General features: G+C 43.3%; 1 protein-coding gene across 2 annotated transcripts in view; it reads left to right on the top strand.

Annotated features, from left to right (window-relative positions):
- MGAM (maltase-glucoamylase) overlaps window positions 1-16,593 on the top strand; it is a 221,792-nt gene that overhangs the window by 67,430 nt on the left and 137,769 nt on the right. For both annotated transcript variants that reach the window (XM_074378986.1, XM_039473042.2), the window contains exons 31-44: window positions 670-795; window positions 1,760-1,888; window positions 2,132-2,242; window positions 2,566-2,628; window positions 8,028-8,162; window positions 8,938-9,025; window positions 9,833-9,971; window positions 10,776-10,909; window positions 11,029-11,063; window positions 11,156-11,272; window positions 11,982-12,130; window positions 12,739-12,823; window positions 13,681-13,737; window positions 15,707-15,831. In XM_074378986.1, coding sequence (XP_074235087.1) covers window positions 670-795; window positions 1,760-1,888; window positions 2,132-2,242; window positions 2,566-2,628; window positions 8,028-8,162; window positions 8,938-9,025; window positions 9,833-9,971; window positions 10,776-10,909; window positions 11,029-11,063; window positions 11,156-11,272; window positions 11,982-12,130; window positions 12,739-12,823; window positions 13,681-13,737; window positions 15,707-15,831 — 1,493 coding nt within the window. The remainder of the gene's footprint in view (window positions 1-669; window positions 796-1,759; window positions 1,889-2,131; window positions 2,243-2,565; window positions 2,629-8,027; window positions 8,163-8,937; window positions 9,026-9,832; window positions 9,972-10,775; window positions 10,910-11,028; window positions 11,064-11,155; window positions 11,273-11,981; window positions 12,131-12,738; window positions 12,824-13,680; window positions 13,738-15,706; window positions 15,832-16,593) is intronic.

Raw genomic sequence — 16,593 nt, 5'->3', positions numbered from 1 at the left:
GGTTGTAGTATTTGTGATGATAGTGGTGATGGGGGGGATGGTGGTGGGGGTGGTGGTGATGATAGTGAAGGGTGATGATAATGGTAATGCCGGTGGGGGTGTATGATGGTAGTACTCGTGGTGCTGGTGAAAATTGTGATGATGGTGGTGGTGACTGAGGTGGTAGCAGCAGCAGCAAATGCTATGTACTACCTATTGTACATCACTGATTGATTACTTGCTGCATGTTAGAACAGTTTACCCATGATAACTCATTCAGTCCCCATAAAAAAACTACGAGGCAGATACTATTACTTTCCCTTATTTAGAGATGAAGAAACTGAAGCACTAAAATGTTACTGAACCTTTGCCTAAGGTCACACAACTAGCAGGACTGGAGCCTATACGCTAAGCCACGGATTTTTCCTCAGATTTTGACCTTCTTAACCAGTTACCTACAGTGACTTTAGGAATGGAGTAAAATCAGCTCTTCTTTTAAAGAAGGAGCTCAAGTCTAGCAGAAAGCTTTCTCCAAGAATCCCAGCAGCTATGTGTCCTGTCAGATTTGGTCTAGATTTGAGTTTGTTAGTTGTCCAGCTTGGGACATGGAAAAATATTCTTATTACTTCATGAAAAACTACAATCTGGTGTCTCTGTTCTGAGGACTAATGTTTCCTGTCTATTTTCTAGCTGATTGGCCGGCCTGTGATGGTTCCTTACTGGTCTTTGGGCTTCCAGCTGTGTCGCTATGGATACCAGAACGACTCTGAGATCGCCAGCTTGTATGATGAGATGGTGGCCGCCCAGATCCCTTATGTACGTTCTCAGTCATGGCTCTGGAGTTTCAAAACTAAGCCAGTGCCTCTGTGTCTGGGTTCGCTTGACTAATGTTTGTGGGATTCTATAAAGACATAACATTCTTTTTCAGACAATATCACAGTTATCCTCACCCCAGCATGATAATACAGGTAAGGGCCCGTGTTTCCATCTTCTAGAGATCATAGCTCAAGACTCACTGTGATTTGCCAAAGGAAGGGGACATAGGCTGGCCCCAGGCTCTTTCTGCCACCTCATGCTTCCTTCCATTTCTTTCCTATGACTTCCAAACATTTAGTCAAAACGTAAAGGAAATGAACCTTATCCTTCACTGGAAGATGGGAGGGGACCCAGTCATCAAAGAATTAATCCCATGAACCATCTCATATCTAATTGTATTCTACTTTTCTATTGTTTACAATAGTTCCATTAGTGGTACATAGTGTTTCCATTAGTGGATAGTGAAATGCAATGTTTCATTCTCCAGAATAACATCTGATTACCCTCAAGATTGGGTATTCCAAAGCTACTATACATTGTTACTTTGTTTTGCAATAGATTTACCATCCACGTTGTATTAGCCCTGGATAGTTAACAGAATTTTTTGTAAACATGAACCACTGATACCAGGGGCAGCCTTTTGAAGGAGGTCATCACAATCATGCCGGATAGTGGCCGTTTACAAAGCACTTTCCAATCCTTGTTATTTTATTTATCCACAGACTAGCCATGTTAGAGAGGCATTCTCATTTGGTGCAGATTTAGATTTTTTTCCATTTTATCACTGAACGTTTAAAAAATAAGTCAATTTCCCAGCAGCTATACCTAACACATAGCAGAGCTGGGATTTGAAAACATAAACAAGAAGCTGTCTGAAATTCCACCATGGACAATGGAGGGTTGCTCCTCTAGAAAGCTTGGGCTTGTGCGACACAAGCCACTCACTTCCCGTGTCTTCCCGCAGGACGTGCAGTACTCAGACATCGACTACATGGAGCGGCAGCTGGACTTCACCCTCAACCCCAAGTTTGCTGGGTTTCCAGCTCTGATCAATCGCATGAAGGCTGACGGGATGCGGGTCATCCTCATTCTGGTTAGTCCTAATGTGAATGTGTGCAGTCTGTTTGGGAGCAGGTATGGTCTTTGGTGGAGAAAGCATTGTTTCCATGTTACAAGTAGATAAATTGAAGTTCAAGAAGAAATCTGTATTTCCCAGGACTCACAGAAACTCTACAGTTCAGGTAGAAGCTAGGGAGTTCCCTGGAGGAGTTCTTTATTCCGTTTCTCCTCATTCTCTGGCTTTGGTTTTCCCAGCTGACTTATGCTTTGATTTCAGGATCCAGCCATTTCTGGCAATGAGACACAGCCCTATCCTGCCTTCACTCGGGGCGTGGAGGATGACGTCTTCATCAAATACCCAAATGATGGAGACATTGTCTGGGGAAAGGTATGCTCTGAGCGATAATCCACTGATCCCTAGCCTGAGGGTGGATCGCTGCTAGTGGGTCATACACCTGTGTATGTCATTTTTGCCTTTTTCTATTTGGGCGCTGAGGTCAGAAGCTCTCATTTTCTCAATCAATATTTGTTGATACAGTTAATGACTTTTAAAGCAATGTGATGCATTGTGGAATTCACTTTTATGTCAATCTTCTGTGATAATCAAAGTATTATTGCTGCTAGGAACATGGTTTATATAATAATTTCTTAGGAAATACTCTGTAAGGGAACTGCCTAGTGCGTTGCTGCTGAACGTGTTTCTCTCCACAGGTCTGGCCTGATTTTCCTGATGTTGTTGTGAATGGGTCTCTAGACTGGGACAGTCAAGTGGAGGTAAAAGGGTCTTTGCAGATTTGGGTGGAGTCCGGGTTTCTAGGAAGGGGCAGCCGTACCCGTGATTCCGGACATGCCTGTAGCATGGACATTAGCTTGGCAAGGGGGAAACGCTTAGGGGATGTTTCTCGGGTGTTAGTCTGTGTGCCCATTACTTTATATGTAGTAATATTTTACCGCCCACTGGGATGTAGATATGTATTATTATCCTTGGTATTTAAGACCAGAGAGCTCAAAATACTTGTCCACAGTTTTAGGTGACAGAGTGATGATTTCAGTTCCAAGGCTGTCAGATTCCAAAGGTCCAAGAAATTTCCACTGGGCTATACCTCTGAGAAGTGCCATCTTTTCTCTGAACTAGTGTACTTATTGTTGTGCTTGGGGATCGCTTCTAAGCAGCCTTCAGCCCTTGAAGACTGATGAAGTCTTTTCCTTTGTACATCTTTTATTCCCCCATGAACAGGTTTCTCCATCTTCACACTTACAAGTCCTCCCCTGAGCCCAGTCCTTCCTTGGGTTTCTCAACTTTGCTTTTACCTCACAGTTTCCAGCCTCATTGTAAAACTTGCTCTTTCCTGGGAACAGTTTTTTGCTTGCAAAGGATCCAGGCAGTCCATGCTTCTGGACCTGATTTTTTTCCAGATTAAGCGTTTCTTGCCTGAAAGAATACATGGCTCCTTACTGGTCTAGGAAGCCTACAGTTCCATCCTCTGGCCAAGATGTGTGTCTCCTGATCTGATGCAGCCTGTGTGCTCTACTCTCAATTGTTGTGACAGTACCCACAGGCAGGGTTCTCAGGGTGGGGCTGAGGAGCTCCTGGAGAGCAAGTATCTGCCTGACCTCTTGAGCTGTTCTTCAATAATGGTTACTCTTTCTGGGTGGGAATTGTTGCAGGGCGTGTGTAGCCTACATGACCTCCACAGGATAGCTGAGGAGACAAGGAAAAGGCTTATTTCCAGGACATCTTCCAGGAATTGAAGGGATGAAGAAACTGGCCTGTGCAGTCAGCAATGCGGTTTATGTTGTAGTGTCTAGATACTCTGTCAAGATCAAGTATTGATAAGACAAATATTCGTATTATGGAAACAAATCCCCGCAGTTGTAAATTCAGGTAGCAGCCACTCAGAAGCCCAGGGTGAAGCCTTCTTTTGGGAGTTCTTTCTGTGTAATGTAAGATCGTAGTCAGTGGACAGAGGTGCAGGAGAAACATTCCAGTCACCAGGAATGTGACTGGCAGGAGTCAGGCCAAATATTCCTACCTTATCCGGATAAGTTGGTTTTCAGGTCAAGTGGTGAGTCCTAAAGGGAAAGCCTGATATTGGACAGAAGCTCCCAATCTGGAGTCTGAGGCTGAGGCCTGGTACAGCTCCAGTGGGGTAGTGAGAACAGACGGCACGGCAAGCCAGTGATGTGTAGTTCTCTGGTGTCAGCCTCTGACCTCCTGGATCCCAGGGGGAGTTGGCAGCAGTAGCACTCTCTATTTAAAATACGACACACTTGGAAACAGGCTGCTTGGCTATTGGACTGTATGCTTTTATTCACTATCAGTAGATTCAGTAAGATGAAACAAATAGAAGCTGGGGCAGATTTTGAAGACTTGTAAGAATGATTCAAACTCAGTTTAAGGCTGTTTTCCATTTGCGTATTATGGAACAGGTATCCTCTATCTATCTGTCTGTCTCTCTCTCGGTATCCATCTCTCTATGTATCTCTCCTCTATCTACCTATTATCTATCTGTATCTATCTATCTATCTATCTATCTGTCTGTCTATCTATCTATCTATCTATCTATCTATCTGGTTAATTAGCTAGCTAAGGTAGCTAGCTAATCTTACCATCTATCTACATTTGTATCTATCTATCTATCTATCTATCTATCTATCTATCTATCTATCTACCTACCTACCTACCTACCTACATACCTGTCTGTCTGTCTATCTATCTATCTATCTATCTAATTTATATTCATCTTCCCACCCTATCTATCCAATCCATCCTATCTATCTATCTGGCTAGCTAGATTAGCTAGCTAGCAAATATTACTATCTATCTACATTTCTCTCTACTCACCCACTCATCTATCCATCCATCCATCAACTCTATCTATCTATCTATCTATCTATCTATCTATCTATCTATCTCCATCCATCCATCCATGTATCTACGTATCTATCTACCTATCTACCCACCCACCCTACCTATCTATGCACCCTATCTTTTTATCTAGTGACACACTCTACACTCTAACACTCTACCTACCTATATATATTATTTATATTCATCTGTCCACCCTATCTATCTAATTTATCCTATTTATCATTTATCCATCCAGCCACCCTGTATATTTATATCTATCTATCATTAACTATCATATCATCTATATCTATCTATCTATTTACCTCTATCTATGCACTCTGTTTATCTATCTATCTGTCTGTCTGTCCACCCACCCACCCATCCATCCATCCATCCATCCACTGTGTATATTTGTCTCTTTATCCATCCAGATACCTCCCCCATCCATCCATCTATTGTATCTATCATTTATCCATCCACTCTATCTGTCTGTCAATCTGTCTATCCATCCATCCTGTCCATCTGTCTGTCTCTCTCTAATATATATTTATAATATATATATTATATATATATTATATATTCATCCACCCACCCTATCTATCCAATTCCATCCTCCATCCATCTGTCTCTATCTATATCCATCCTATGTGTCTATCTATCTATCTCCATCCATCCTATCATCTATCTCTAATCATCTACCCACCCTATCTAAATCTATCTACCCAAAATCTATCTTTATCTTTCCATCCATCCACCCACCCTATCTATCTATCTACATACCCACTCTGTATCTATCTATCTATCTATCTATCTACCTACTCTGTTTATCTTCTGTCTATCCATCCATCCATCCATCCACCCACTCTATGTTCTAACACTGTCTATCCATCCATCCATCCATTTACTCCTCCTATCCATCCACCCCATCTACCTATCCACCCTATCTATCTCTCTACCCACCCACTCTACACTCTAACACTTATCTACCTTATTTATGTTCATCTACCCACCATATCAATCTAATCCATCCAATCCATTCTATCTATCTACCTACCTACCTACCTACCTACCTACCTATAGTGCCCAAGGGAGAAGACCTAGCTTCCTGTCCTCTAGTCATTTCTAACAGAAAATCACTCGAAGCTTAGTGGTAAAGCACCCCACATGGACACAGGAACCTGCCCAGCTCGAGAAGTTCAGGGTCATGGGCTTCCTGACTTTTATCAACCCCACAGTTCATCAGCCAGTAGGGCCAACACTGCCATCCTGAGGCCATTTGGAAATCGGAGGGCAGTGTTGTTTATCACAGTGATAACAAGTGGCATTCAGTGGGCAATGGGGAGGGATGCCCATAACCCTGATTCCAGGGAATTCTCCACAAAAAAATCTCACGTCATATGCCAGTTGTACCCTTAATGAGAAACACTTCATTAAGAGGGTCATAGAATCTGTGAGTTAGCTCATAAGAGATTCTTGGTAGATAGAAAAGTTATAAGTTTTTTGTTGGTGCAAAGGCAATTGCAGTGTTTGCCATTGAAAGTTATTAAAAGTGATGACAAAAACTGCAGTTACCTTTGCACCAACCTAATATTTATATTCTTAATAGTGAGACCTACACAATGAAGCTGGTGAGGATGGAGCAACTCATGTCCAGGTCTGCTTCACTGAATATAAAACAAACAGCCAAGAAGCCTATGAAAAGCAGATTTCTGAGTCCAAAGCTCCAGCGATTTGATTCAATAAGCCTGTGGGGGGAATCTAGGAATTGCATTTTGTAGCATGCAGTGTGCTACAAAAAGAGTGCTAAGTGGTCCCAAGGCCAGTGGGTGGGTGGATACATCACTGTGTGAAGACTGGAGAAAGTGAAGGCAGAAGCCACAAAGGCAAGACTTGAATATGGACAGGTGTAAGGCGAGCCAGCACCTTGGAGAATGGCAGAACATTTTTATTGATTGGTAGGGGTCATCTGAGCAGTGCTTAGGGAAGTTCATACATCACTGCTGGCCAGGCTCCCCATGTGCATCCCATATGGGATACAATTCTGACTCAGATGTGGCTGGTACTCTGTTTACTCTAACTCTCCATCTACCACCCATCTTGTTATTTCTAACCCTGTGTGATCTGGAGCTCTCTGTTTCTGGTGAAAGGTTCTCTTTGTCAGGTTTCATGGTTTCTATCTCCATTTCCTAACAAAGGGCACCCGTGGCATGGCCCCTTAAGATTTTCCATGATGTAACCCACTATCTTCTCATATCCCTGACAGCCAGACCCATGTAGGCTGATCCGTTTCTGTTTTCTAATGTTCCCTTTTGGCCTCTTATCTAGACATATGGATTCCTAATTGCCTTTTGTCTGTTGTGTGTACGAACTGGAGTTCCCCTAGACCTCCCCTACCCTTCTCAAATAATTACTTAGCTGTTTAACTCTTACAATGCTATGATTAGCATAGAGGAGGCTATTTACTGAGACATACAAAGGACCATAATGTTCCATAACAAGCAACATGAATATATAAAAATGTATGGATATTTATTTACTGCTGCTAAGTGGTGTGAACCTATTGTTAAACACTGGTTATATATTTTGTGTCAGGTTCTAAGCTAAATATAAATGACACTCAGAAGAATATCAGACTAACTTCTTACTCTCAAAAATCTGCAATATAGTTAAGAAGTTGTATCTTGAATCCGACTTCCATGTTAAAATGAAAACACTGCTTTTATTATCTGAGGGAAGATGAAAATGAGAGGAAGTTGAAAGCCCTCTTTAAGTCCTTTCAATTTATGTTACACACAGCTGTAGTTTTCATGTGATTCTGAAACCGTAGAGAACACAGATGCATACTGGGTAGTCCAATATCCTGAAATGTAATCTTATGCCTTTCTCCCCTCTCTCAATGGGAGTGACATAGGAAGGACTCCTTGGTGTTTCTTCCCAGCCTATTACCATGCATCTGATGTCTGCAGTCTCTCCCTGGCTTTGTTTCTTTGAGGAGTGCTTAGGAAATGTCAGGACTGACATTGAGGGTTGGGCATCTAATGCACTAGGTCATGAGTTCCGGGCATTGATTGTTATCATCTAGGTCAATATGAAGAGAAGAGTTTTTGGATGTCTTCCAAATGCTGGGAAGGTGTGCAAATAGCACTAATTTCTCTTTTCATTCTACATTTCTCTAATAAGCCAGTAACATTATTTAGGCCCTGTTCAGGCCATCCATCACCATGTAATTCAAGTCTTTGTGTAGAGTTGCATTCTCAGTAAGTGCCTGTTTGCTGTCGAATATATTTGTGTGGGACAAACTAATTATATTTACTTTTCATAGCTATATCGAGCTTATGTGGCTTTCCCAGACTTTTTCCGTAATTCAACTGCCAAGTGGTGGAAGAGGGAAATAGAAGAACTATACAACAATCCACAGAATCCAGAGAGGAGCTTGAAGTTTGATGGCATGTGGATTGTAAGTGTGTGTGTGTGTCTGTGTACCTGTGGCACTTGTGTATCTTTGTGTGCCTAAGTCTATGTACCACTGACCTTCATTCAAGAGGATCATCATCATCCAAGGAAGACTTTGGACATGTCAGACACTTCCTCCTCTCAGAGTGGACCAGCCCTGATAGCCTACACACCTTGTACAGGCCCTGAAGTTCCTATCAAACCTCTGAGACAATTTACTAGGAATTTCTTGGAACTTTGATTGCCTCACACCCACCCTGAGAGAGGTTTTTGTTGTTGTTTTTTCAGATAGAGTCTTGTTCTGTCACCCAGGCTAGAGTGTGGTGGCAGGATCTTGGCTTACTGCAACCTCTGCCTCCTGGGTTAGAGCAGTTCTCCTGCTTTGGCTGCCTGAGTAGCTTGAATTACAGGTACCCACCACCGTGCCCAGCTAATTTTTGTATTTTTAATAGAGACAGGGTTTCACTATCTTGGCCAGGTTGCTCTCAAACTCTTGAACTTGTGATCTACCCTCCTCGACCTCCTAAAGTGCTGGGATTACTGGCGTGAGCCGCTGCACCTGGCAGAGAGATTTTTCTTTTTAATCCTCTAGCCAGTTGTTCTGTAGGGGTGAATTAATCTCCCTAGCCAGTTCTTACCAGGATTTGATGAACATCCCAGGGCTAGCATCTACAGGGATTACTGGATGTTGAACAATTAATTCACTGCTTCCCTGTTTCAGAATTGGCAGGATGTAATTTTCTTAAAAAGTGAGGTATATCTGTCTTTGGCATTTCTAGGATATGAATGAACCATCAAGCTTTGTGAATGGGGCAGTTCATCCAGGCTGCAGGGATGCCTCTCTGAACCACCCTCCCTACATGCCACGTAAGAACCCTTGGCCTCCTTGATTGGCTGAGCCACAACTGAAAGGATGACCCCTGCAGGAGCCCAGAGGCCACAAGTGTGCCCTGACAGGGCACAACCTCATGGCTTCTGTGGTTTACCAGGAACCAGAGACAAAAGTTCTGCACGTGCTTTAGCCAGCTGGGAATGTGCAAGTGACTAGACTCATTGAGCAAATTTCTCGAATCTGTCCAGAAAGTACCAACCAGTGCTCATGCCACCAAAGGGTTCTCACAGCTGGGTTTCTCAGTTTTTTAGGCTTATGTGAATCTATCACAGGAATTTCTTGTGTCATCAATGGGTGGAAATTATTGGCGTGGTCTTATTGTGGAGCTGGTGGACTTTGAAATTATACTTGGGTTCATATCTTGGCTCCAGAAGTGGGTTTTTTTCAGTTTTTCAGTGAAGTGTATGACTGTTCACAGATTATGAGATATTTCCAGATCTCAGTTTGATGAACTGTAAATTACAGATATCATAGAATTATGATAAGAATTACATGAAATAATTGATACGTCGAAACCCTAAATCAGAGCCTGTCATGTGGTGTTTGACCACTGTACGCTCTTCCTGACACCTCTGTTTTCTTCAATGAAATTGATGTTGAAAACACCGCAGGTGCCATTGGGGCTCAGAGCTGGGGTCCCTGTGCTGGTGTCTCTGAGAAGATGGAGAGTGACACATGCAGGGCTCAAGTTAGTCTTAAGATCCAGGGCCCAGTCACTTGAAGAGAGGTCAGGGATAAACAGAATCAGGGCTGATTTCACCTCACCAGGTCTTCCTCCTCAGATTTGGAGTCCAGGGACAGGGGCCTGAGCAGCAAGACCCTGTGCATGGAGAGTCAGCAGATCCTCCCAGACGGCTCCCCAGTGCAGCACTACAACGTGCACAGCCTGTACGGGTGGTCCCAGACCAGACCCACATATGAGTGAGTGTCTGTCTCCCTTCTCCAGCTTCACAACCTGTAGGCATGGCTAGGACTGACATAGCTACCCTACTTTTCCTTTCCTTTCCACTGTAAGGGTTAAGAAGATTCTCATGACAACTGTGTCATCATTCTTATTGATTAAACAAATGCTCCTTGACACAGAGCCAGGCCTTGTGATTAACAGTAGTAGGACAGGTTTAAATAAAGCATGGTCCCAGCAGTGAGAAATGAATGATCCTAGTGGGAAAGACACGGAACACCGTAATGCTCACACAGGGCAGCAGGTGCTGAAATACCTTTAGCTGCAGGAGGCAAAGGGAACACGGAGGACTGGGCATCTCCCTTTTATTTCAAAAGTGAATCATCTTTTGAGATATTTGTTCTTTGGCCATTCTTGGTGGAGGGTAACTGGTATTGTACTGAATTAGTACAGTCCTGCTTTACAAGCGTAATAAATATTATGAATTCTTCTTAGAACAAATTTATAATCTTCACTGTGTTCCTCCTCAAATACAGAAAACTAAGTACTGAGCAAACCAACAGCAAGATTTAGTAACTACTTATTATTTTTGGGAATGCCAGTGAGTACACTACTGTGAAGTTCTTTAGAAAGCACTGTGAGAACACATAAATCGTTATCTCCACCATCTGGGGTCACTGGATCCCCATGACAGCTCAGATTCCCATGTTCCCTCCAATCATGCAGCAAACACTCACTAGGCTCAAGGGCTCTGGGAGGAGAAGCTCTATGGCCTGTGCTCCCTGGCTGTACCCTCAATTTGCCTCCTTTTCCCCTCCAACCAGAGCTGTGCAGGAGGTGACGGGACAGCGAGGGATTGTCATCACCCGCTCCACATTTCCGTCTTCTGGCCGCTGGGCAGGACATTGGCTGGGAGACAACACAGCTGCATGGGATCAGCTGAAGAAATCTATCATTGGTGCGTGGGTTCCTACCTAGGGCCTGTGCTGGCAGGTCAGGGAATTGGGATCCTTGGTCAAGAAGGGAGGCGGCAGGTGGTGAGAGCCTGGTCTGACACAGCTGTGGTTCTCATTGCAGGCATGATGGAGTTCAGCCTCTTTGGCATATCCTACGTGAGTGTCCTTGGGAGCCTCCTAAGCACCAAGAAGATGGGGACATCCTTCATAAGTCATCAGCAGGCTCATTTAATTTCCTCTTGTTACAGACAGGAGCAGATATCTGTGGGTTCTTTCAAGACGCCGAATATGAGATGTGTGTTCGCTGGATGCAGCTGGGGGCCTTTTACCCCTTCTCAAGAAACCACAACACCATTGGGACCAGGGTAGGACAGTGGCTCCTAGCTCCAGAGTTTCTGTTGAAACACAACCTCCTTTTCTCAGTTAAATTCATGTAGTCTGTATTTACTGAGTATCTTTGAAAACTTTTTTCTTTTGAGAACAGGGGTCACTCTCTGTGCCAGGCTGGAATACAGTGGCACAATTATGGCTCACTGCAGCTTTGACCTCTAGGATTGAGCGATTCTCCCACATCAGCCACCCAAATAGCTGGGACTACAGGCACATACCAACCTGCCCAGCTTATTTTTGGACTTTTTGTAAACAAAGGATCTTGGCATGTTGCCCCAGTTGGTCTCGAAGTCCTGGACTCAAGTGATCCGCTCACCTCAGCCTCCCAAAGTGCTGAGATTACAGGTGTGAGCCACTGCACCCCCTTTAAAAATTGTTAAGCCTGGTGTCTCAATGAAACATATTTCTCAGCGTTCTTTAGATGATGATGATTATTTTTCTTTTTTTAGGCAGAATTGTACCAAATATACCAAAAAGAATGACTTACAATGACATTTTATCAGCTGTTATAGCAGAGCTTCAGTGACCTTTTCTAGTCTATTAAGAATATTCTCTGGGCCTCATCAATAGTTATCTTTTGTTTAGCTCTGAGTGATCTTGATTTGGAATATGCTTTCAGTGACCTTCTTAAGTTCTCTAGGTCTTCCTTGGTGAGCTCCAAACCCTGTTCTTTTTCTCCTTTAGAGACAAGACCCTGTATCCTGGGATGCTGCTTTCGTGAATATTTCCAGAAATGTCCTGCAGACCAGATACACCCTGTTGCCATATCTCTATACCTTGATGCATAAGGCCCACACGGAGGGTGTCACTGTTGTTCGGCCTCTGCTCCATGAGTGAGTGTCTAGCAGGGATCCTGATGACAAATGGATAACTTGCTGTTTTTTATATGGTAGCAGCTGATAGACAGAATTCTTCCAAATTAAACACATGATTGCCTTTGACATGAGCCCTTCAGGCACAGACCATACTTTGTAACTCTTTAGTGTGATACATGTCATAGGTCATTAATAAAAGGCTATTTACTGAATGAAGAAATTGAAATGATGCAGTACAGCATAGAATAATCTCTGTCTAATTTGGCCGTGCTAAGGCCTATCTATGTTTTGTAGCAGTTTGGTTATATGGATGTGGGTCACAAAAGAAGGATTTCAGGAAGAGATTTGAGAGACAAGGACCATTCTTGCATTTAAAATATCCCATGGTTAAGAAATGTGTAAGTACTTGACAGAACAGAATACACCTATATCTGAGCATTTTATAAGTTTGAGGCATATCACGTGGGAAAAGCAGAGGCTGGATCAACTGAGGCTTAGGATAAAGGCAAGGATGGCTCAGGGGCAGCTTGATTTCCAACGTGGATCTGAAGTTGAGGAGCCTCTTCAGGGTCTTGGGCTGGGTCTCTGTTGAGCTCTGATTGTGGCACCTTTATTTCCCTTTCCAGGTTTGTGTCAGACCAGGTGACATGGGACATAGACAGTCAGTTCCTTCTGGGCCCAGCCTTCCTGGTCAGCCCTGTCCTGGAGCTTGTGAGTATGGAGGCCTCGACTAGGGGAGGATCCCAGCTGTGAGGCTTGGGGAAATGAATGAGGAGAAGAGGCCTGAGCTGTGGGGTCCTACACATGGTTTTTTATTCCACCTCTGTCTCTTCTTCTCTTTCTGAGCTGAAGTCCATCACTTAGGTGTTCTGGGCCTCAGCTCCTTCATCTTTAAAATCAGCCTAACAGTTCTGGTTCATAGGATAATGAGGAAGAAAACACCTCATGGTATATTCAATGATACAGTCATTTCTTTGTTAACTAAGGAATAGAAGGACAGATGGGGGCAGTAGTGTAAAGAATAATAAAATCCACTGGCACTATTAAAACTTCTCAGAAGGATTACTTGGCAGTGTGTGTACTCGTATTGCTGCTGGCTAACCCCTCCCTTCCTCCTGCAGTAGGTCCTCCCAGCCGTAGGAGCCATTTCTTGACTTCTGTTGTTGATTAGGCTTCTGAATACCAGTGGATTAGTCTTAAAATATCAGTTCATTGCACCTTCACAAAACCTTATTGTACCCACAAAATTTTTTTTCTGCTCCACACACAAACCTCAGTTGTTTGTCTCTTTAAGGCTGTATTGGGTAAGTCAGTGTCTATAAGCAAACAGTAATTATTTTTCCCGAAGTCACGGATACCAAAGTCCTTTATGGTAGTTTTGGGTAGATGAATATCCCCTGTTTGAAACAAAAAGGGAAGGAAGGTTTCCCCAACATTGTTAGCCTCCCGAGAGATGAGGCAAGTGGGCCCAAGGCCATCACTATGACTTTAACCTCTTTCCTCAGCCGTTTGGTTCCTCTGTCCTGGATAATGGTGCCCACTGCCACCTTGTTTGTGTTCAATTTTAGAATGCCAGAAATGTCACCGCATATTTCCCTAGAGCCCGCTGGTACGATTACTACACGGTAAGTTTTTCTGAATGTCTGTACAACCTGGGAAAATGATCGAGAGTCCAAAGGCTTTAGATATGATAGACCTTAGGTCAAATGCTGGCTCTGTAACCACCTGCTGTGTGGTCTTAGAGATGTCACTTTAACCCGTGTAATGTCAGTTTTCTCACCTCCAAGTGGGGTAAGACCACTTCCCTCATAGAACCGTTGTGAAATAACGCATAAAGCATCTTACTCAGGATCTTTTTTATTTTTTGTGGGTGTTCTCTTTATGTTAGTTTTTAATATTTCCTTATATCACTGCTTTTTACTATGTTGTGTAAAGGCAGATACTAGCAAACCTTTGAGATTGTGTTGCAAGCTATAGTTTTTGTTTTTATTGTTTGTATCTTTGCCTGTTTGTAAGTATAGAGGCCTTTTTGTCTCTGGCTTTTATTAACTATCTCCCTCCATAGCATAGATGCTCAAAGAAGGGTACTGCACAGAATTACCTAAGGGAGGCAGGTGGTTAGGCAATGTGCAACACACACACAGAGGTATGGGGCCCAACCCTTGTGAGTCTAAGCAGTGCAAATACATTTAGAAATGAGGAAGCAAGAAAGAGCTCCTTGCTGCATGGTTTCTGTGTTAGTATGATCCCCGCAGACTTAGCCAGGAAGTCAGGGTCTTCCAGGGCAGCTCTGGGGTGGTGGTCTCTTGCCAGGACCCTGAGAAGACAGACCTTGATTCTTGGGGAAGAATCAAAGGAGGTATTTCCTTGGTTTCTACCTGGGCCTCTTTTTCTGACTTTCTGAGGGGAGCAAAGTTGAGGGCTAGAAATACAGCAAAGGAGTACAAGCAGGGAAACAAGACGCAGAGCATGTGCTGGCCGTTTTCATCCCTGGAGTCTGCAGTGCGATTAGGTGAAAACTGGGGAAGGATGTGCAATTTCGTTCCTTCTCTTCTCAGTCAGTGGAGACCAAGTCCACCCCGCGGCCCCAGCCTCCACTTCCTGCTGCTAGTCTGGATCTGCCCTTCGGGTGGTAACATGTTAAGGTTCTGCTGTGTGCTTCCTAGCCAGGCCTTTCCTAGGAATGCGTGACCAGCTCTCCTTCAGTGAGACTGGCCTTTGGCCTGAGGGTGCATGTTGACTCCCATTCATAGACGGAAGATATCTTTGATTGAAGAGGGAAAGACAAAATAAATCATGGAGCAGGCTATTTAGAAAAAGATGAAATTTTGATGTTGAATTAAAATGAAGATGAATTTTATAGTTAGGATTAATGAAGAAATGTCACCTTAATTAACCTTACCATGTTTGTGTACGTATTACTTATTCTAGAACACAGGCTGGCAAACTATGGCCCACAGCCAAATCTGGATGTTGCCTGATTTGCAAATAAAGTTTTATTGGAACATAGCCATGCCTATTTGCTTGTTGTCAACAATAACTGCTTCTTACCTCTAAAGTAGCAGCCCTCAAATGAGAGGATTTTGCCTACCAGGGGACACTTGGCGATGCCTGGAGATATTTTGAGTTGTCACATGAGGGTGGGGGTGAGGAGGGTATGCTGCTGACATCTGAGGATTCTGCTAAATATCAAAAGGCACAGGATAGCCCCACAACCAACGAATTGTCTGGACCAAAATCTCAATGGTGCTGAGACTGAAAAGCCCTGCTCTAGAGAACATGTAGGCTGGAAGGATGGTTTCTTAACGTTAGGTTTCTGAATCAGGTGAGAGTTGCACCTCTTCCTGTCACACATCAGGCAAATGTAGTTTGTACTGTGAAAGCAAAGGCAAAAGACCCTAACAAGGTATTGTAGCAGCCTTGTGAGAGTTCATGTAGTGCTGTGTGAATGCAGAATGTGTAATAGCAGGTATGTGGCGAGGGTAATGAACAGGCATCATTTCAGAGGGTAGGATGAGATGTCTGGCAGAATGCATCATTCAGGGAGGGGCATGTCTTCTACTTCATCATCTCTGACCTTCTTCTGGCCCACAGGGTGTGGATATTAATGCAAGAGGCGAGTGGAAGACCTTGCCTGCCCCTCTTGACCACATTAATCTTCATGTCCGTGGGGGCTATATCCTGCCCTGGCAAGAGCCTGCACTGAACACCCACTTAAGGTAAATGATGGAACTCAGGTTTTCCTTTACATGCCAGTTATCTCACTAATTTGTGTTGAAGTCCACCAAAACGTAAGCATCACTCTCAAGTGACATTTTGATGTTTAATTAAAATAAAGATGAATTTTATAGTTAGCATTAATGAAGAAGTGTCACCTTAATAAATCTTCCCTAGCCCTAATCCTAACCCCTAACCCTTAATGCTTAACCCTTAACCCTAACCTCCACCCCCTAATTTTAGTAAACACTTGTGTTTTCTTTGTTTGCTTGTTTGTATTTTAACATTTTTCAAACTCTATACTTACTGAAGTATTATTAGCAACTCTTTTAACTCTAAGGGAGTGAAATGATAGGTCTAAGAATTTCACTTTGTAATCTCACATCTGAGATGGAAGTCAAAATAGGAGCAACCATAGGCACAACAACAGCTTTTAGAAGCTGTTGTTACAGAACTATATCCAGAAGAGTTTTGAAAGACCATCATGCATTTACTTCCTTAAACCCTTTGAATTTCTTTTCAAAACATGCTAACACGTCAGGTGGTCAAACTTTCTGGTTTTCTCAGGAGTGTTGCAGTTTTAGCACCAAATGTCTCCCTTCTTGGGTTGCTTCTTAATTTTGGGCAAACCTGATCAGTAGATCCCTCTGTCTGTCATGGTCACTCTGTCCATTCGTGTTTCTCTACTCTTGACTCATTCATTCTCATTTCTAAAGAGTCAGGATCCACTTTCCACCCTCCTAGAATCTCAACTTCCTACTTCT

The sequence above is a fragment of the Saimiri boliviensis genome, chromosome 10 (genome assembly GCF_048565385.1).
Source record: "Saimiri boliviensis isolate mSaiBol1 chromosome 10, mSaiBol1.pri, whole genome shotgun sequence".
In the NCBI taxonomy this organism is placed as follows: Eukaryota; Metazoa; Chordata; class Mammalia; order Primates; family Cebidae; genus Saimiri; species Saimiri boliviensis.
This window is presented reverse-complemented; position numbering and strand designations above follow the sequence as displayed.